This window comes from Chlorocebus sabaeus, chromosome 7 (genome assembly GCF_047675955.1).
Source record: "Chlorocebus sabaeus isolate Y175 chromosome 7, mChlSab1.0.hap1, whole genome shotgun sequence".
NCBI classification, from domain to species: Eukaryota; Metazoa; Chordata; class Mammalia; order Primates; family Cercopithecidae; genus Chlorocebus; species Chlorocebus sabaeus.
Window position 1 is genome coordinate 27,203,228 of NC_132910.1, and position 21,689 is coordinate 27,224,916.

Genomic DNA, 21,689 nt, shown 5'->3' on the forward strand with positions numbered 1-21,689 from the left:
TGTAAATATCATATTGCTTCTGTTTCTGTGAAGCACCTAGACTAATTTGACAAACATCCTTCGTCAAAGTAATCCCATTCCTGGGATTTTATAACACTAAAACGTAAAATTAAAAAGATATGCGTAAAACAAGCTGTATGCACTATGTTATTAACTCCAGTGTTATTTCTTTTTGTTTTAATTTTACTTTAAGTTCTGGGATACATGTGCTGAACATGCAGGTTTGTTTTACATAGTTATACATGTGCCATGGTGGTTTACTGCACCTATCAACCCATCATCTAGGTTTTAAGCCCTGCATTCATTAAGTATTTGTTCTAATGCTCTCCCTAGTGTTATTTTTAATAACGAAGAAGTGGAAATAATATACATGTTTAACAATCGGAGCATGGCTGCATAGATTATAGCATGTCCACTTCAAAGAAAATTATGCAAGCATTAAACTAATAATCATGAAGAATACAGAATCACAAGGGAAACACATGGGAGAGGGTTTACAATCAGATATGCACTTATTTTTTTTAAAAGCAGAACATAAAATTATATAAACTCTACAGTAACAAGTAAGAAAAAGTAAATAATGAAGAAAATCCATATGCTTGGTTCATGAAATTACAATTTTTAAATAACTTTCCTTTACCAATATGACATTTTTAAGACAATAACTAAAAAGTATAAAATAGGCTGGGCGCAGTGGCTCATGCTTATAATCCCAGCACTTTGGGAGACTGAGGAGGGCGGATCACCTGAGGTCAGAAGTTCAAGACCAGCCTGACCAACATGGAGAAACCCCATCTCTACTAAAAATACAAAATTAGCCTGGTGTGGTGGCACATGCCTGTAATCCCAGCTACTCAGGAGGCTGAGGCAGGAGAATCGCCTGGGAGGCAGAGTTTGCGGTAAGCTGAGATCACGCCAATGCACTCCAGACCAGGCAACAAGAGAGAAACTCCATCTCAAAAAAATATATATATATAAAATAAAAACAATGAGGGAGTTAAATTGTCAGTGGTTCTTAATTGAAGTAGACTTTAGAATTTAGAATTTAAAAACACTAAGTTCTACTTTGTGAAGATTGTGAGATGGGGTTGGGGCACTCATATACTTAAAACACATACATACACAACACCCCAACCCACCCCTCCACACTGAAATACACAGGTGATTCCGATGCGTATAGATAGGTAAATTTTCAGCATAAAGTTTCACATGGAGAATAAGGGAGATAGTCTAGCAAGGAGCTGAGCATTGCCTATCAGGCACTTTGGGTGATGAAGACCAGGCTGTTCTTAGCATGCACCTGGACTGTTGCAGCCACTGTCTTTAGCATTTGTAGCTTGTGGGCATTCTGAGGTATCACCCTCCAGGCAGGATTTCTCCACAAGGCGGAAGGCCTCCAGGAACTCATTAATATCGATGTGGCCATCTTTGTTGAAATCAATACTCCGGGCAAGGTCACAGATGCAGTCATCTGTAATGTCGATATTCATGTGGGAGCTTAACAGCTTCCAGGTCTGCCTGAACTCGTCCAGTGAGATGAACCCTTATCAGAGGGAGGAAATCACTTCAGTGTGTTAGTCTAGTGTTTAATGTTCATTTTCTCTGACATTCTTACAAGGGCACCTGTTCCCTCCTGCTTAACAGAGAGACACCCAAAGCCTAGTATCTAATTTAAACTTCCAAGAGGATCACACAAACCATTGGCTCACCAAAGATTTTCAGCTGGGAGCAATTTTGCTCCCCTCCCTCCAGGGGACATTTGGCAATGTCTGGACACATTATTGTTTGTTATGACTAAGATGGAGGTGAGGTGCTACTGACCTCTAATAAATGTCAACAGTACCACTATTGAGAAACCCTGCATTTAATCTTCTCAAACATATACTAATTTATTCTGGCCATTAAAATCCTTTGGACCCCATATATCTATAGTCAATTGATTTTCTACAAGGGTCCCAAGATCATTTAATGGGTAAAGAATAGTTTTTTTCAACAATGATGTGGGACAACCAGATATGGACATGCAAAGAGAGTAAAGCTAGACACCTACCTAACACTATATAAAAAAACTAACTCGATATGGATCAAAGACCTAAATGTAAGAGCTAAAACTCTAAAACTCTTGGAAGCAAACATAAGTGTAAATCTTTGTGACCTTAGGTTATGCAACAGTTTTATAGCTAAAAAAGCTATAACACCAAAAGCATAAACAACAAAAGAAAAAGTAAATTGTACTTTTTCAAAATTAAAAACTTTTGGGTATCAGGCTGGGTGCGGTGGCTCACGCCTGTAATCCCAGCACTTTGGGAGGCTGAGGCAGGCAGATCACGAAGTCAGGAGTTCAAGACCAGCCTGGCCAACATGGTGAAACCCTGTCTCTACTAAAAATACAAAAATTAGCCGGGCATGGTGGCACGTGCCTGTAGTCCCAGCTACTCAGGAGGCTGAGGCAGAAGAATCACTTTAACCCAGGAGGCGGAGGTGGCAGTGAGCCAAGATTGTACCATTGTACTCCAGCCTAGGTGACAGAGTGAGAGTCCGTCTCAAAAAAAAAAAAAAAAAAAAAAAAAAAAAACTTTCGGGCATCAAAGGACGCTACCAAGAAAGTGAAAAGACAATCCACAAAATCAGAAAAAATAATTTGCAAAGCATATGTCTGATAATGTCCTAGTACCCAGAATATATGAATAACTCTTACAACTCAAATAAAAAGACAAATAGCTCAATTTAAAAATGGACGAAGGATTTGAATAGACATATCTCCGAAAGAGATATACAAATGGCCAGTAAGCACATGAAAATGTTCAACATCATTAGTTATTAAGGAAATGAAAGTCAAAACTACAACAGAACAGGTATAATAAAAACTAAAAAAAAAAAAAACCCACAAAAAACAAAAATGGAAAATAACAAGCGTTGGTGAGGATGCAGAGAAACTGGAACCCTTATACGTTGTTGGTGGCACAGGTACAGCTACTGTGAGAAATGGTTTGGTAATTCCTCATTTAGTTAAACATAGAATCACCATATGATTAAATGTTAAACATAGAATCACCATATGACCAAGCAAGTACACTCCTAGGTATATACCCAAGAAAACTGAAAACATATATTGACACAAAAAGTCACACATGAATGTTCATAGCAGCATCGTTCATAGTAGCCAAAAGTAGAAACAATCCAAAGTCTATCAACTAATGACTGGATAAATAAAAGTTCTGTCCACACAATGGAATATTATTCAGTCATTAGAAAGGAACGAAAAACTGATACTGCTGCAACATGGATGAATCTTGAACACAGGCTAGGTGACAGAATCCAGACACCAGAGGCCATATTTTGCATGATTCTGTTTATATCAAATGTCCAGAATAGGCAAATCCATAGAGACGGAAAGTAGATTAGTGGTTGCCAGGGACTCGTGGAGGAGGGATAGGGAATGAGGAGTAATTGCTAGTAGGTATGAGATTTCTTTCTGGGGTGATTAAAGTGTTCTAGGCCATGCGCAGTGGCTCACGCCTGTAATCCCAGCACTATGGGAGATCTAGGCAGGCAGATCACGAGGTCAGGAGATACAGACCATCCTGGCTAACATGGTGAAATCCTGTCTGTACTAAAAATATACAAAAAAAAAAAAAAAAAAAAAAATAGCCGAGTGTAGTGGCACATGCCTGTAATCCTAGCTACTTGGGAGGCTGGGGCAGGAGAATCACCCGAACCCAGGAGTTGGAGATTGCAGTGATCCAAGACTGTGCCACTGCACTCCAGCCTGGGTGACAGAGGGAGACTCTGTCTCAAAAAAAAAAAAAAGTTCTAAAATTAGATAGTGGTGATGGTTATACAATCTTGTGACTTTACCAAGAACCACTAAATTGAGTACTTTACACAGGTGAATTATGTGGTTTGTGAATTATGCCTCAAAAGAAACCAATAACAACATTGAAAAAAGCCTTTGGACCATTGGGGGAACAGGATGTGGGGGAACAGGATGAGGATGTACAGGACCTCACCATACATTTTTTTAGTAACTTCCTGTGAATCTATAATTATTTCAAAATTTAAAGTTAAAAAAAAGTTTTGGGAGTGAGGTTGCAAACACCTTTCTATTCTAAGCACTTTTCATTACTTTGTGGCTATCTTCGATGGTACTGTAAAGGATATCATATCTTTCTTTTGCTTTTTTTTTTTTTTTTTTTTTTTTGAGACGGAGTCTCGCTCTGTCCCCCAGGCTGGAGTGCAGTGGCCGGATCTCAGCTCACTGCAAGCTCTGCCTCCCGGGTTCACGCCATTTTCCTGCCTCAGCCTCCTGAGTAGCTGGGACTACAGGCGCCCGCCACCGCGCCCGGCTAATTTTTGTATTTTTTTAGTAGAGACGGGGTTTCACCGTGTTAGCCAGGATGGTCTCGATCTCCTGACCTCGTGATCCGCCCGTCTCGGCCTCCCAAAGTGCTGGGATTACAGGCTTGAGCCACCGTGCCCGGCCTGCTTTTTTTTTTTTTTTTTATGACAGAGTCTCAACTCTGTCACCGAGGCTGGAGTCCAGTGGCACAACCTTGGCTCACTGCAACCCCCACCTCCCGGGTACAAGCGATTCTCCTGCCTCAGCCTCCCAAGTACCTGGGATTACGGACATGCGCCACCACACCCGCCTAATTTTTGTATTTTTAGTAGAGACTGGGTTTCGCCGTGTTGGCCAGGCTGGTCTCGAACTCCTCACTTCAGGTGATTCACCCACCTCGGCCTCCCAAAGTGCTGGGATTACAGGCAGGAGCCACCATGCCCAAAGGATATCACATCTTCTAATAATTATTCTTCCTATAAGAAGCTCTCATTCAGTTTGTCTTCATTCTTCTCTGCCCCACCTCTTTCTCTATGGGCTGCTTACACTACTCAAGTACTTTCCTAGTTTCTGCCATTTATAAGCACTAATCTTCTTACCTTGCTCTCCAAATGCCTGAGTGGCGATGAATCAGGAAGGACATTAAGGGTTCGAGGTAAAATACTTGCAGTGCATCAAAAGTGATAGAATAATGAGTGCCTTTACCTGAATGATCACTGTCTATGATCCTAAAAATGGTCTCCAGGTTGGATCGGTTTCGATACAGTGTTTCCAGCAAACTTGATTGTATGTTCTGCAAGAAAAAATTCATTTTCCTTCTTTGTCATATGTTTAGGCTTGTTCCAATATATAATTAACACACAATCAACCCTGACAATCACACATTCTTGAAAAAATCTGAAAATATTTTGCCATCCCTCCATTCCCTCTACCCAGTTAAGCCCACCAAATAATCTAGTGGTTTAAGAAGCACCTCACCCATGATGAAAATCTTCCAAAATTGACTGTGGTGATGGTTGCACACACAGGTTTTGTATGCCTTGTCTAAAACGCTTGGGACCAGAAATGTTTTGAATTTTGGATTTTTTCGGACATTGTAATATTTACCTGTATATAATGAGATATCTTGGGTATGGGACCCAAGTTTAAACACAAAATTAATTTTTGTTTCATATACACCTTATACATCTAGCCTGAATGTAATTTTTGTTTGTTTGCTTTGAGACAGAGTTTTGCTCTTGTTGTCCAGGCTGGAATGCAGTGGCCTGATCTCAGCTCACTGCAACCTCCGCCTCCTGGGTCCAAGCAATTCTCCTGCCTCAGCCTCCTGAGTAGCTGGGATTAGAGACATGCACCACCACGCCCAGCTAATATTTGTATTTTTAGTAGAGACGGGATTTCTCCACGTTGGTCAGGCTGTCTCGAACTCCTGACCTCAGGTGATCTGCCTACCTTGGCCTCACAAAGTGCTGGTATTACAGGCATGAGCCATCGTGCCTGGCCACCTGAAGGTAATTTTATAAAATATTTTTAATAATTGTGTGCATGAAACAAAGTTTGCATACATTGAACCATCAGAAAGCAAAGGTGTCACATGTGGAATTTTTCACTTGTGGCATCATGTTGGCACTTAAAAAGTTTTGGACTTTGGAGTTTTTCAGATTTGTTTTTTTAAACAGAGTCTCGCTGCATTGCCCAGGCTGGAGTGCAGTGGCATGGTCTTGGCTCACTGCAACCTCTGCCTCTTGAGTTCAAGCGATCCTCCCACCTCACCTCCCAATAGCTGGGTCTACAGGCATATGCCACCACACCTGGCTAATTTTTGTATTTTAAGAAGAGATGGGGTTTCACCGTGTTGGCCAGGTTGGTCTCGAACTCCTGGCCTCAAGTGATCCACCCTCCTCAGCCTCCCAAACTGCTAGGATTACAGGAGTGAGCCACCACACCCAGCCGAATTGTACACTTTAAATGGATGAATTGCATGGTATGTGAATTATATTGCAATAACATTGTTAAAAGAAGTACCTAGCCCAAGGTTGCACATACATTACATATTCTATAAGTAGTTATTGAATAAATACTTTTTTAAGTAGGGTAAGCACCATGGTGTTGAGGAAAGAAAATGGGCCTTGAGGTAAGACAGACCTTGGCCTGAGTCCCAACTCAGTCGTTCTGTGACCTCAGGCAAGTTGCTAACGCTGTGGGCAGTCATGGTGCTGATAATATGTATCTCTTGGAGTGGTTTTGAGGATTAACTGAGGCAATGTATGAAAACCACTTAACACAAAGCCTGACACATAGAAACTCAAGAAATAGTTATTCCCCTTTCTCACCCATCCAGCTTTTTGGGTTATTACTAATTGGTTGTTTCTGACTCAAGTTCTCTCTAAGGAGTATCATAGTCCACAGGTGCTCTCATTCACCATTACCACACTGTTACCTCGTGGCTCAATTGTTCCTTGGCCAAGTTCTTCAGCCAAGACTTGTACTCCAGCATGTTGTCTGCTGAGCTGTTCACCAGCTGTGACCTCAGCATCCGCCATGGCAGTCCTAAATGCAACACAGACTCCACTGCTGCTGCCCAGTCACTCAAGGTGATCAAACCTACAGGTGAGAGCGAACTTGTTGACTTGTCACCTAGAAGTCTAGTTTCCTGCCCAATGGTGTGTATATTTTTATCCTGACAGCTGTCTTACTATCTGCAGGTAATAGAAATAATGGGCACTGTCACTATTTTTGTTGGTAGTGGCAAAGTCGGTTGGAAGCTAAGCTTGCCAGATAAAACACAAGACGTCCAGTTAAATTTTATTGAAGACAGACCATAAAGTACATAAAAGTGCCAAATATTGCATAAAAATTATTTGTTGTCTATCTGTTTGTCTGTAATTCAAACTTAATTAGGCATTTTACATTTTTGTTTACTGAATCTGGAAATACTTCTGCAAGCCACATAAGAGTCTCGTAAAAATATCATAAAACATATATCTACAGCATTGGTTATTAAAAAAAATTAAACCACCTAAATTCCTTAGAATATATCATTCACTGAAACTCTTGGAAGGCTACAGTGTGTGTATATGAAAAGATATTACTATGAATTCTTAAATGTTACTGCTGTTTTTAAATAGGGATATATTTAGTCAATGTCCATTAGAAATTCCATTAGTTGAACAGACAACATTTTTAGCTTGTCTAATAAATCACGAAATAGGTAAGCACACACTCAACTTCAACAAGTCAAGCCATTGGTCTTTTGCCAGTCTTATACTCTTATAACTTCTCCCACTTGTTCTTTGCTTGGTTCTGGCCATGTTACCCTTCGCTGACTCTATTTCTTTTCACCCTCTCTATTTGGCCAAGTTCATATTTTGTTAAAAGTTTAGAATTTTAAAATTTAGTTAGAATAAATGAGACATTAAGTTGAGTAAAATGGAGGATATAGCCAAAGGGGACTTTGGGTCACTCATTAAAGCAACAAATATTTACTTGCTAACTAGTGTAAGACAGAGATTTTCTGGCTAGCTTCCCTCCTCTGTGAATCTTTAACTTGATCATTCTTACCGACTTTATCTGCATCATGCTTCTTAAATTCACTGAGAAGATCTGAAGAATGAGCAAATAGCTTCTCCCTCAGAGCTCTCAGAGCTGACTCCTCCACTCTGCTAATCCTGGGACAGGAGATAAAAAGCAATATTTTAACACACTGGTATAGAAGAAATACTTGGAGATTTTACTGTAGTTCTACTCTCTCTTTCTTAACTTATCAGTCTCCCAAGAGCTCAGTTTTTGAGGGAGAGCTCCTTTACTCTTCCCTGTTGTACACAAACAGGATGAGCATGGGGAATGCCGCTGTCCTTCCTGGTATGGGACAGTTGTTAGAGAAGTTCTGGAGAAAGATCACCTCTGTGGTAAAGTTATCTCATCATCCTGTGCTTCAATTTCCCCACCTGTAAAACAGTGATTAAAACGGTACCTATCTCTACCACACAGGATTATTGTGAAGATTACAAGATTTCATGTACAGCACTTAGAAGAAAGCCTGGCACATAGAAAGTACTCACCAAATAGTATCTGTTATCACAATTATTGTGCATTCCTTGTAATTTATTATCATGTGAAACAGAACGCAAAATTTATGAATAACAAAATAACACTAGTTTAGTTTTTTCATTCTTATTGGGTCAATAGAACAATGCTGGGCACAGTACTTGGCCTAAAGCAAGTGCTCAATAAATATCTGTAGTTGAATGAACAAGAATATAAAAAGAGGTTTGGTGTGGTGGCTCATGTCTGTAATCCCAGCACTGTGGGAGGCCAAGGTGGGTGGATTCCTTGAGCCCAGGAGTTCAAGACCAGCCTTGGTAACCTGGCAAAACCCCTCTCTACTCAAAATACGAAAAAAAAATAGCCAGGCATGGTGGCGCATCCCTGTAGTCCCAGATACTTGTGGGGCTGAGGTGGGAGGATCACTTGAGCCCAGGAGGTAGAGGCTGCAGTGAGCCAAGATCACATCACTGCACTGCAGTCTGGGTGACAAAGTGAGACCCTGTCTCAAAAAAAAAAAAAAAAAAAAAAAGAATATAAAAAGAGATAAAAGGTAAGCGTATGTTACTTATAATATTTTATTGAGGAAGCAATCATTCTATAAATAATGACCAGATAACCTATCTTTTCCAGTGTTAAAAGTTAAAAAAAATTAAATCATGTTTGATGAAAATCTTACTGTAGTTGAAGGCATTTAACATGACAGTCTTTAAGTGGGCTACATAGACCCTTAAAAGAATGTGAACCGGCTGGGCGCGGTGGCTCACGCCTGTAATCCCAGCACTTTGGGAGGCCGAGGCCGGTGGATCACCTGAGGTCGGGAGTTTGAGACCAGCCTGACCAACATGGAGAAACCCCGTCTCTACTAAAAATACAAAATTAGCTGGGCGTGGTGGCACATGCCTATAATCCCAGTTACTAGGGAGGCTGAAGCAGGAGAATTGCTTGAACCTGGGAGGCAGAGGTTGCAGTGAGCCGAGATCGTGCCATTGCACTCCAGCCTGGGCAACAAGAGTGAAACTCCGTCTCAAAAAAAAAAAAAAGTGTGAACCTAGCCTGGCATGGTGGCACATGCCTATAGTCCCAGCTATTTGGGAGGCTGAGGTGGGAAAATCACCTGAGCCTGGGTGGTCGAGACTGCAGTGAGCCAAGATCGTGCCACTGCACTCCAGCCTGAACAACCAGAGTGAGACCCTGTCTCAAAAAAAAAAAAAAAAGGTGTGAACCAGTTAGGCATGGTGGCTCATGCTTATAATCCCAGCACTTTGGGAGGCTGAAGTGGGAGGATCACTTGAGGCCAGAAACTCAAGACCACCCTGGGCAACACAGCTAGGCTGGGTTTCTTTACCAAAAAATACTTTAAAATTAGCCAGGCGTGGTGGTGCATGCCTGTAATCTCAGTTACTTGGGAGACTATGGCAGGAGGATTGCTTGAGCCCAGGAATTTGAGGTTATGATCACGCTACTATACTCTGGCCTTGGTGACAGAGCAAGGCCCTGTCTCTACAAAAGGAAAAGAAAGTGTGAACCACCTAAAAGTCACCCCAAATTTCACAGGTATGTAAGCATATGTGATATTTTGTAGACAGCTTGTTGTTTTATCAGAGGCTAACAGAAGCATGGGACTCCTAAAAAGTTTAAGAACCACTAGTTAGACAAAGCATTTAAGCTGCTCCTGGTAATCTGTAGTCATGGAGAGTTATGTAGGGATGGAGTAGGGCAATGCTCTTGAAAGCTATCTGGATGTAGAAGGCTTTCCTGTCCGTACGTCAAGCAACACTTAGTAAACACTTACTAAATGCAGAGCTCTACACGGATTATCTCATTCATCCCTCAACACTCATTGAAGAAGGAACGATAACATTAAGTCCATTATGCCCATTACAGCCAGAGATAGTAATTAGGTCGAGGTCACATAGCTACCAAGGAGTGAGGCCAGATATCCAACTGGCTGTGATGGCTCCAAGCTGGCTCTGCTATTATTGTGAGAAGTGGATTGAAACAAAAAGTAAATGAATTCTGACTGAGAATTCCTCTAAGAAGAGCATGTTATCAGGCCAGGCATGGTGGTTCACACCTGTAATCCTAGCATTTGGGAGGCCAAGGCAGGAGGATCACTTGAGCTCAGGAGTTTGAGACCAGCCTGGGCAGAATAGTGAGACTCTGTCTCTACAAAAAATTTTAAAAATTAGCTGGGTGTGGTGGCGCATGCCTGTAGTCCCAGGTGTCAGGTAGCTGGGGTGGGAGGATCTCTTAAGCCCAGCAGGTCGAGGCTGCAGTGACCTGTCATCATGCCACTGTACTCCAGCCTAGGTGACAGACCGAGACCCTGTCTCATTAAAAAAAAAAAAAAAAGCATGTTTTCTTGGCTTTATGGACATTGAGACATCATCAATTATGGTTGCTCAGTGACATTTCCCTCCTTTTTTCTAAGTTCTCCACTGTGCTCCTACAGTTGAAGTCACTGGATAAGTGATAAATCAGATGATGTTATACTTATTTAATGCAATCAATGAAGGTTTCAAAGAGCTGAATGCTTTTTGACTATCTTATTGAAACACACTATTTCTAGGATTCTCTACAGTGACTCTTTTTGCAGAGAAAACCCCTACATCCTATGGGATCACAGTTCTGCGCTCCAGGTACCAGGGCTCACCCCTGGAGATTCTAATTCGGTAGGGCTGGGTGAGGCTCAAATGGCTGACTTTTTATAAAGCTCCACAGATGATTTTGCTGCACAGTAGGTCTGACATTCACTTGGTGAGTTTTTATTTTTACATAATTCTTCTTTTTAAGTGAGGCTGGCCTATATTTAATAACTTGAGAATGATTTAAAATAATGTACTTTTATAGCACTCACACGAGGGTAAATGCTAAATACTAACATGTTCTCTATCCACCTGATTCATGCTAACTTTGCCTATCTTAATTTCTAGCTCTGTTAGGCTGAATATTTAAAGAAGCATGTTTAGTAGCACTAACACTGTATCTGTTGGCATCTCATATACTCTGAGGCCATCTTTGCTGTGGGAGGCAATATTGCATAGACATTAAAAGTGTGGGTTCTGAAATAGAATTGCCTCGGTCAAGGACTACCTTCACTCAAGGACTAGCTGTGTGGCCACAGGTCAGCTGATTTAACCTTGGTTCTTTAATAATCTCCTCTACAAAACTGAAATTAATAACAATATCTGTTGCATAAATTCACTGTGAGACTACACATATAAATTCTTTATAACATTTTGTGGTGGTAATCTCTCAACTAAGAACTCAGAATCATCTCAGAAGCTACTATTTATTTATTTATTTATTTATTTATTTATTTAATTTTTGAGGCGGAGTCTCGCTCTGTCACCCAAGCTGGAGTGCAGTGGCGTGATTTCGGCTCACTGCAACCTCTGCCTCCTGGGTTCCAGCGATTCTCCTGCTTCAGCCTCCCGAGTAGCTGGGATTACAGGTGTGTACCACCACGCCTGGCTAATTTTTTTGTATTTTTAGTAGAGACAGGGTTTCATCATGTTGGCCAGGCTGGTCTCAAACTCCTAACCTCAAATGACTCCCCCGGCTCGGCCTCCCAAAGTGCTGGGATTACAGACGTGAGCCTCCATGCCCGGCCAAAAGCTACCATTCAAATAACATTATATGCTTCCTTCCAGAAAGAAAGGGGCCTCATTAACAAATATGTGCACTGAATTTCACCTGCCAAATCTCCAGACAGTGAAAGAACCTCTGTCTGTGGCTTGTAGGGGTAACACAAACCCGTTAAAGATGAGAGAAAATAGAAGAGTAACTTTAGAAAGACTTAGTGGTTTAGTAAGCAGACTTTACCCAAGACGCAGCCATGGAGAATAATTTCTTCTTTTTTTTTTTTTTTTTGTTTTTTTGAGACAGTTTTGCTGTGTCACTCAGGCTGGAGTGCAGTGGCACAATCTTGGCTCACTGCAAACTCCACCTCCCAAGCTCAAGCCATCCTCCCCGCTCAGTCCCCCAAGTAGCTGGGACTACAAGAGCACGCCACCACATCAGGCTAATTTTTGTATTTACTGTAGAGATGGGGTTTTCCCATGTTGCCCAGGCTGGTCTGGAATTCCTGGGCTCAAACTATCTTCCTGCCTTAGTCTCCCAGAGTGCTGGGATTACAGGCATAAGCCACTGTGCCCCACTGAAAACAATTTCTACAGAAAACAAATTTGTTGCTCCCATTAATGATGAGTAGAGAGAGCTATTAGGAGTGTGTGGAGGAGAAGGAAGAGACTCCTCTACTCTAATGTCTATCACATTAATAGAACTTCATGTGACATAGCCAAATTCTGAATTCTCACGTAGAATTTGGATAAATATAACGTTTGACACTTTATTCAAAGATTCTATAAACACTATAATTTTTTTCTGAAAACCACTCATTGAAAAGTCTTGCCTTTGCCTCATGGTGAGTGTGTTGGTCACCTTGTTAGCTTGATACTGCACGATATGTGGGGTCAGGGCTGGCCCCAGTTTGACATAGGCCCCTCTGTTGCTGCCAACTTCATAGTAGTTGGAGGCAGAAAAGATCGTTAATACCTACATCAAAACAGAAGAGAGAAAGGCATTCACATTCACTGAAGAAACCCTTACCCTCAATCCTATGTGGCCCAACTCAACTGCAGAGGCTGCCGTTTCTCCTAGTGCTCATCTGAGAAACCTTTCCTTCCTTCCTTCCTTCCTTCCTTCCTTCCTTCCTTCCTTCCTTGTCATCAATGCTAATAGGGCAAGAGTTGTGACCCAAGTCATAGAAATTTGAATTCCGACAGTTTCACAATGTATCTTCTTCACATTTTTATCCCAACTGAAAATAGCAGGGGTCATAGAAAACACCATATTTGCTTCAACTTAGAGGCGAGCTGGGGCTAATAAACCAGGATGGCCATTGCAATGAGCAGGAAAATCAGTTCTGAGAGCTGATGTGACGCCTTAAAGCAAAGTTTCCTACCGACAGTTGTGGCTCCTCAGACGCTGTATGAAAAAAGTTTTCACAGTCAATACCTTGGGAAATGCTAGATACTGTATCTCTTCCTGAAGATTTACAGTGGTAGGAAACTAGAGGTTCTTAGAAGTCCTGCAATAAAGAAACTTGTACAGTATAACCTAGTGGTATTAGGAGAGACAAATATTGTAGGATTTGGAGATATCCAAAGATCAGTCAGGATGTTAATTGTGCTCCTGAGAAGACAAATGATCCTGAATCCCTGCCTGGGGAGCAGTGCAGAAATCCAATTACTCTGTAGGCTTTTTTGAGAAATGTGACAGTGAGCCACATGAACTGAAGAATAGAGATGTGGCTGGGAAAACACAGGCCTTGTATTTCCATTCATAAAATGGGACCATGTCACTCAGGCTATTGGTGGACAGTGGCCTCAATCAAACTTTGGGTATTAAAGAGGCTATAAGAGTCAAGGATAAACGACTGTAAAGGACCTAGTTGCTTTGAGCAAGTGGGTAACAAATACAAGGTCTGTAGGTTGTTAGAAACTCAGAGCCTTTGCTCATCCAGGCCTGAGCCCTTTGGACTACTTTGGTGACACACAAGCCTGTGCTGCTGCAGAGGGAGCACCCACCTTGCGGTTGTGACAGAATTCATAGCCTTCAGGTTTGCATTCGTGTGAACGGATCAAGAATTGCAGGTTGTATTTTTGTAGCAACTGTTGTGTCACATCAGGCCCAAAATAACAGCCTCCTCCTCGAATAGTGTTGGCCTTGCAGCCCTCTTGAGCCATGGGATCACTCCACAGGATATCTACAACCTGAGAAGACCAAGAGACGTTTTCCTTCCCCAAAACTAGATACATATTCATCCACAGGCATTCAAATGAAAAGAAGAGGAGGAGGAGGAGGAATAAAAATAAGTGAATAAATGTCCATGCAAGAAATAATTGACATACATTTATATTTTGGACCTCTAAGGTTCCAGAATTTCTTATTGCTCACAAAATGAATGTGTGCATGTATACATATTCATTGACAAGTATATACCCACTTTCTTGAAAATAAATCTGGTATGAAAGTTCAATATGTAAAACAGATGAAGTTGCCCTGCTAGAAGCTTTGATCATGGCCAGTAGTCTTCAGTCAGTGCCAGTGCTCCAGACTCCTGGACATTTGCCCTAAAGAGAAGGCGCAAGTCCTGGGACTGGCAAGAGAGTCTCTTGCATATTCACAAGATCCCAGATGTGGTCCTGGGAAAGCGCAATTGACATTTTATTTCTTAAAGTAGTTTAAGAATTTTTTTTCTTTTTTACAAATTGCAGAGAAGGCCAGGCTGTAATCCCAGTACTTTGGGAGGCTGAGGTAGGTGGATCATTTGAGGTGAGGAGTTCAAGATCATCTTGGCCAACATGTGAAACCCCATCTTTACTAAAAATACAAAAAAATGGGCCAGGCATGGCAGTGCAACACCTGTAATCCCAACTATTGGGGAGACTGAGGCAGGAGAATCACTTGAACCCGGGAGAGGGAGGTTGCAGTGAGCCAAGATCGCACCACTGCACTCCAGCCTGGGCGACAGAGCGAGACTCCACCTCAAACAAACAAACAAACAAACAAATAAGTAATTGCAGAAGAGCTGAGCAATTTTTCTAACACTTCAGATTCTCCCCATTATTAATACTCAGGAAGACAGTAACTGCCAGTCATACACTACTCAGATGAAATAACTGAATAATTTTGGTTAGTGACATTTAATATTTTCTTTCTTTTTTTTTTTTTTTTTTGGAGGCAGGGTCTCACTCTGTTGCCCAGGCTGGAGTGCAGTGGTGTAATCTCAGCTCACTGCAACCTCCGCCTCCCAGGTTCAAGGGATTCACCTGCCTCAGTCTCCCGAGTAGCTGGGATTACAGGCGTGTGCCACCATGCCCGGCTAATTTTTGTATTTTTAGTAGAGACCGGATTTCACCTTGTTGACCAGAGGCTGGTCTAGAACTCCTAACCTCAGATGATCCTTCCGTCTCAGCCTCCCAAAGTGCTGGGATTACAGGCATGAGCCACCACGCCCAGCCAACATTTAATGCTTTCTAAAAGTACTTTTGTAAAAGAAAACCTTCATTTGATTTGTAAATATCAAGACATTATCACTGAGTCAGTTTGCAAAAGGAAAGACCTACACTTTACAATTTCAATTCTAAATTGGTGTTGAAACCCAGATCAATAACTCTGAGAGAATATAACCTAAATTCACCATCTCTTTTTCTGAGGCTTCTAGACTCAGAGTCAGCTGCAACTTCTCTTTCTCACTACCCTCCATCCAATCAATCAGCAAGTTCTGCTAATTTTAGCTCTTAAATAATTCTGAATTCATTTCTTTATTGGGTGAACTATATGAGATTGCCATTCTTATGGGTCAGAAATGGTTGAATACCAGCAAGTTCCTGTAATTCTGTTAACAGTACTGCAGGCCAGGCACAGCGGCTCAGGCTGGGTGCAGTGGCTCACGTCTGTAATCCCAGCACTTTGGGAGGCCAAGGTGCGTGATTGCTTGAGCCTCAGGAGTTCAAGACCAGCCTGGGCAACATGGTGAAATGCTGTATCTTCAAAAAATACAAAAATTGGCCGGCCATGGTGGTGCACACCTGTAGTCCCAGCCATTGGGGAGGCTGAGGTAGGAGGATCATCTGAGCCTAGGAAGTACAGGCTGCAGTGAGTCATGATTACGCCACTGTACTCCAGTCTTAGCAACTGCAGTGACTTTGTCTCAAATTAAAAAAACAAAACAAACAAAAAAAAACAAGCTCACCATAATCATCTCCCACCTGGATGGCTACAACAACCTTTTCATGGCTCTCTCTGCCATAGTCTTTGTCAGTGAAGTCGGCTGCCTGAGCCATCTATTTTGGCAAGTAATGTTAGCGCCTATTCAATATCCATTATATTCTTCCTTCTTCTATACTGACAGAACTCTGGGTTTGAGGTGGCAGGGTGCCTCACTGCATACTACTTACTCTCCAAGTCTCCCCTGCAGCTAGGGGTGGCCATGTGACACAGTTCTAGAGATCTGGGGACAGCTCTTGCGTGGTAACAGAGAAGAGAAGATGCTGCCTAGCCCTTTTGGCCTTGAACTATGGCAGCTATATTGCTGACACATTAAAAAAAAATAACACACAATAGCATCCAACAAATCATAGCTTATCTTCTTACCCTACTGGTGCTCAATCACTAACCGAAGTATTATCAGGCAATAGAGCCTAACAGCCACACGTCCCCGTCCTCTATAAAACTCTAAAACATATGAGTCATTAGGCAAATACTAGTGTCCTTCTGGGGTATTGTAGCTCCAGAGAGAGACAGAAAGAGGGGCCTCAAAACATACCCTAAGTTTCCATGGAAGGAACGGGTTTGACCTGTTGGCAGCCACATGCTAGGAAGCAGCGCCTGGCCACGCTCACCTGCCTCCACTCCTCCTGAGTGGGCTTCTGCAACTCTCCGGCTTCAGAGTCTGCTTCTGAGGCAGAGCGGGAGGGCTCCTCTTTCTGGCCGGTCACCAGGAGGCCTGCTTGCTGCCGGCACCGCTCCAGCTCCAGTTCCACCGAGCTCCGCACCTGCCGGGAGAGCTCCCGCCCGTCCAGGCAACCGCTGCAGGGGATGCTGGAGGACCTGCTGGTTTTGTGAGCCTTGTAGGAGCTGAGCCGAAGGGGTGAAGAGGGAAGAGAGCGGCTTTGTGGGAGAAACCATGGGATGGGTTCCTGTGCAGAGCTCTTCCGGTTGGCTTTTCCCTTCTCCTCCATCTGCTTCTCACTCTTTTGTCTCGTTTTGCACCTCATGGTGGAAACTATCTAAACATGCCAGAAAGAGATACAGATGCTGGAATGAAACTGTAGGCCCAGTCGGGTGTGGTGGCTCACTCCTGTAATCCTAGAACTTTGGGAGACTGAGCCCGCCGGATCACTCAAGCCCAGGAGTTCAAGACCAGCCTGAGCAACATGGCAAGACGCTTTCTCTATAAAAAATACAAAAAAAATGAGCTGGTCATGGCGGCACCTGCCTGTAGTCCCAGCTACTAGTGAGGCTGAGGCAGGAGGATCACTTGAGTCAGGAAGGTCAAGGTTGCAGTAAACTGAGATTGAAACACTACACTCCAGCCTGGGTAACAGAGGGAGACCCTGAGGAAAGAAAGAAGAAAGAAAGAGAAGGAAAGAAAAAGGAAGGAAGGAAGGAAGGGAGGGAGGGAGGGAGGGAGGAAGGGAAGGAGGGAGGGAAGGAGAGAAAGAAAGAAAGGAAGGAAGGAAGGAAGGAAGGAAGGAAGGAAGGAAGGAAGGAAGGAAAGAGAGAGAGAGAGAAAAAAAAAGGAAAGGAAGGAAGGAAGAAAGAAAAGAAAGAGAGAGGCTGGGCGTGTAATCCCAGTACTTTGGGAGGCTGAGGAAGGTGGATCACCTGAGGTTGAGAGTTCGAGACCAGCCTGACCAACACAGAGAAACCCCATTTCTACTAAAAATACAAAATTAGCTGGATGTGGTGGCACATGCCTGTAATCCCAGCTACTCGGGAGTCTGAGGCAGGAGACTTGCTTGAACCTGGGAGGCGGAGGTTACAGTGAGCTGAGATTGTGCCATTGCACTCCAGCCTGGGCAACAAGAGTGAAACTCCATCTCAAAGAAAAAGAAAAAGAAAAAGAAAGAGAGAGAGAAAGAAAGAAAGAGGGAGGGAGGGAGGGAGGGAAAAAAGAAAGAAGAAAGAAAAGAAGGAAGAGAAGGAAGGAGGGAGAGAAGGAGGGAGGGAAGGCAGGCAGGCAGGCAGGCAGGAAAGAAGGAAAGAAGGAAGGAAGGAAGGAAGGAAGGAAGGAAGGAAGGAAGGAAGGAAGGCAGGAACTGGAGGCCCTTTGAGAGTACCACTTTGACACCCAGATGAGTCCTAAACACCGGTGCCCACAGACAAGTGGTCTGTTCACTGTTTGTTCCTGGCTGAGGACAAGGTAAGTGCAGCACTGAGAGTAAGTCTGAGAAACATTTATAGCAATATGATATTGTCACGACAGTCAAGCACATGATCAGCGGGCTTGTGTCTTTTATTTGTATTTCCTTTTTCTTTTTTTTTTTTTACTTTTATTTTAGGTTTGGGGGTACATGCAAAGGTTTGTTACGTAGGTACCCACATGTCATGGGGAATTGTTGTACATATTATTTCATCATTTTTCTAATAATTCACATTTATTGTATTTTACAAAAGTACTGATCTGCAACAAGTTGGAAGTTTATAAAACCTGGTCCTTCACATTTAATTTGAGAAACACTAACCTAGGTCATCATTTCTGTCTAGGAGACCAGTGACTTTTTTTAGACAAGGATAGGAAAGGGCAACTCTCTCTCAGGCCAGTCCTCATTGACTTTCCTGTCATTCCACAGATGCTAAAACAAAGAAAAAGAATCAAAGTATATGGGTGAGAATTAGGAAGAGGAAAAACTTGACTCTTGCTGCAGACGAGGCAGCACTTAATGGTACTTTAGAGGAAGTGCTCTTGTACCCATTACCTTACCTGTTGGGGAAGGACAGGGGAGGGGAGGGAGCTCCTCTTTTCAGCCTGGACCTAATCAGAAAGACACTCCTTGCCACAGGGGATTGAATAGTCCCTCTCACTTGCGGTCATCATGACACTGGGGCTGGGTTGAGGACATAAGTGGCATGAATTCTGATCACGGGAAAGAGTGGGGTCAGGCCACAAAGTAGATTGGAGCAGCGAGCAGAAAGGGAGAGCAGCCATTCCTGGACACTCAGCGTTCCTGAGTGCTACGGTGAACCCCGAGGGGGAAGACTTCCATGGGATATCTACAACAAAGGGCTTGTTCACAAAGGGAACTCTGTGTGAGCTCGTAACCAAAGAACAAGAATTTTCTGCAAATAGATCTATGGACTGTGATACAAGAAAGTCATGTCCCAGTGTGGACTGGCTTAGGGCAAGAACAAAGAAGGACACCCAGAGAGGGGCAGCAGAGCTGACTGATGTTTGAAGGACAGTCCAGAGTGAAGAGAATAGAACAGAGCTATTCTCTGATATTGGACAAGCGTTAATCACTTTCTAAGCAGCTCCAATCTTGGACATAGTGCAAATCCACAAAATGTAAACCAACTCATAACCACCTCCTCGCTCCTTGTTGGCACACAGTGAGGGCCAGTCCGCCAGTCCCACCTCTTCCGACTCTCAAGTATTTTATTATTATTATTATTTTTGTAGATAGAGTGTCACTCTGTCACCAGGCTGGAGTGCAGTGGCACGATCTCGGCTCGCTGCATCCTCTGCCTCCCAGGTTCAAGTGATTCTTCTGCCTCAGACTCCCAAGTAGCTGGGGCTATAGGCGCATGTCACCAAGCCCAGCTAATTTTTGTATTTTTAATAGAGACGGGGGTTTCATCATGTTGGCCAGGATGGTCTCTATCTCTTGACCTTGTGATCTGCCCTCCTTGGCCTCCCAAAGTGCTGGGATTACAGGTATGAACCACCGTGCCTGGCCCAGGTAATTTTATTTTAAGGATTTTATTATCTGCTTCAAGCAGTATCCCTAACTTAAGGAGATTAATAGTATTATTATGTTTTCAGTCTTTCCCAAATAGGCGCTGTTCTGGGCACTTTCTGTAAATTAGTTGATTAACCCTCATACCAATCCTATAAGATAGCATCTTTTATAGTACAGATAAGAAAACTGAGGCACAAAATACTAAGACTCTTCCAGGACTGAATCCAGAGAGTCTGCCTCTGGAGCCCATATCTCTCTGTACTTCTCTCCCAAGTAGTCGTTGGACTGTATCATTTGCTGCATCACCCTCTCTCCAAAGCTTGGCAAACCAAACACTGGGAAGTTAGCTTTTTGCTAAGCCACAGAAAATAAACTTTTCTTTAGCATTCTTTCCCAGAGTTGCTTCTTCTCTGTTTACAAAATTAAACATGATTCTTCCCATGAGATAATTTGCTGTACTGTGGCTTGCTGTCTCTGCCTCCAGACATACAAGCAGCTGGTCAGAACGTTTGAGTTGAAAGTTTGTGAGAAACATCAAGATACAACTGATGGCTAAGTGTGGCCACTCATGCCTATAATCCCAACACTTTGGGAGGCCAAAGTGGGAGGATTACTTGAGCCCAGGAATTCAAGACCAGCCTGGGAAACATAGTGAGACCCCATCTCTACAAATAAATTTTTTTTTAGATGGAGTCTTGCTCTGTTGCCAGGCTGGAGTGTAGTGGCGTGATCTTGGCTCACTGCAGTCTCCGCCTCCCGGGTTCAAGCGATTCTCCTGCCTCAGCCTCCCGAATAACTGGGACTATAGGCGCCTGCTGCCATGCCCGGCTAATTTTCTTGGATTTTTAGTAGAGATGGAGTTTCACCATGTTGGCCAGGATTGTCTTTATCTCCTGACCTCGTGATCTGCCCACCTTGGCCTCCCAAAGTGCTGGGATTACAGGCATGAGCCATGGTGCCCGGCATAATTTTTTTTTTTTTTTTTTTTGAGACGGAGTCTTGCTCTATTGCCCAAGCTAGAGTGCAGTGGCACGATCTCAGCTCACCAAAACCTCTGCCTCCGGGGTTCAAGCAATTCTCCCGCCTCAGCCTCCTGATAGCTGGGATTACAGGTGTGCGCCACCATGCCTGGCTAATTTTTGTATTTTTAGTAGAGACAGGGTTTCACCATGTTGGTCAGACTGGTCTCAAACTCCTTACCTCGTGATCCACCCGCCTCTGATTCCCAGAGTGCTGGAATTACAGGCATGAACCATCACGTCCAGCCCTCTACAAATAATTTTTTAAAAATTAGCCAAGCATGATTGTGTGTGACTGTAGTCCCAGCTACTCAGGAGGCTGAGATTGGAGAATTGCCTGAGCCCAGGAGGTCAAGGCTGCAGTGAGCTGTGATCGTGGTACTACATTCCAGCCTGGGTGACAGAGTGAGACCCTGTCTCAAAAACAAACAAACAGAAAAAGATAAAACAGATGTGTAAGTGAAAACACTGAGTTTGGGTGTACAGGGACACACAGAAGTTTCTAGTTGCCAAACCACAAGGAGTCATATCCTTACTTGCTAAATAGTATCTAAGTCTAGAAACCACACATTAGGGTGGCAGAGTAACAAGAAACCTGGGTCTCTGGACAACTTCATAGAACCAAACTACCATTTCAGCCAACAATTGCCTATTCCAGGATTCAAACCCAGGTCTGTCTGACTCTAAAGCCATATTCTTTCATTTCATATATGTCTCATATACATAGACTTTCATATCCATATCCATTAGAATTGCCCAAAGTTGAAGTAGACTGATTGTGTGGTGATGAGTTCCCTGTCTTTGGAACTTCCC

General features: G+C 43.0%; 1 protein-coding gene across 1 annotated transcript in view; it reads right to left on the bottom strand.

Annotated features, from left to right (window-relative positions):
- Nucleotides 1-489: 489 nt before the first annotated feature.
- PPEF2 (protein phosphatase with EF-hand domain 2) overlaps nt 490-21,689 on the bottom strand; it is a 40,976-nt gene continuing 19,776 nt past the window's right edge. The window contains exons 11-17 of the mRNA XM_007998923.3: nt 16,798-17,184; nt 13,978-14,163; nt 12,801-12,943; nt 7,901-8,007; nt 6,780-6,943; nt 5,045-5,132; nt 490-1,543 (exon numbers count right to left, since the gene is read on the bottom strand). Of these exons, the coding sequence (XP_007997114.3) occupies nt 1,290-1,543; nt 5,045-5,132; nt 6,780-6,943; nt 7,901-8,007; nt 12,801-12,943; nt 13,978-14,163; nt 16,798-17,184 (1,329 nt within the window). The 3' untranslated portion in view covers nt 490-1,289. The remainder of the gene's footprint in view (nt 1,544-5,044; nt 5,133-6,779; nt 6,944-7,900; nt 8,008-12,800; nt 12,944-13,977; nt 14,164-16,797; nt 17,185-21,689) is intronic.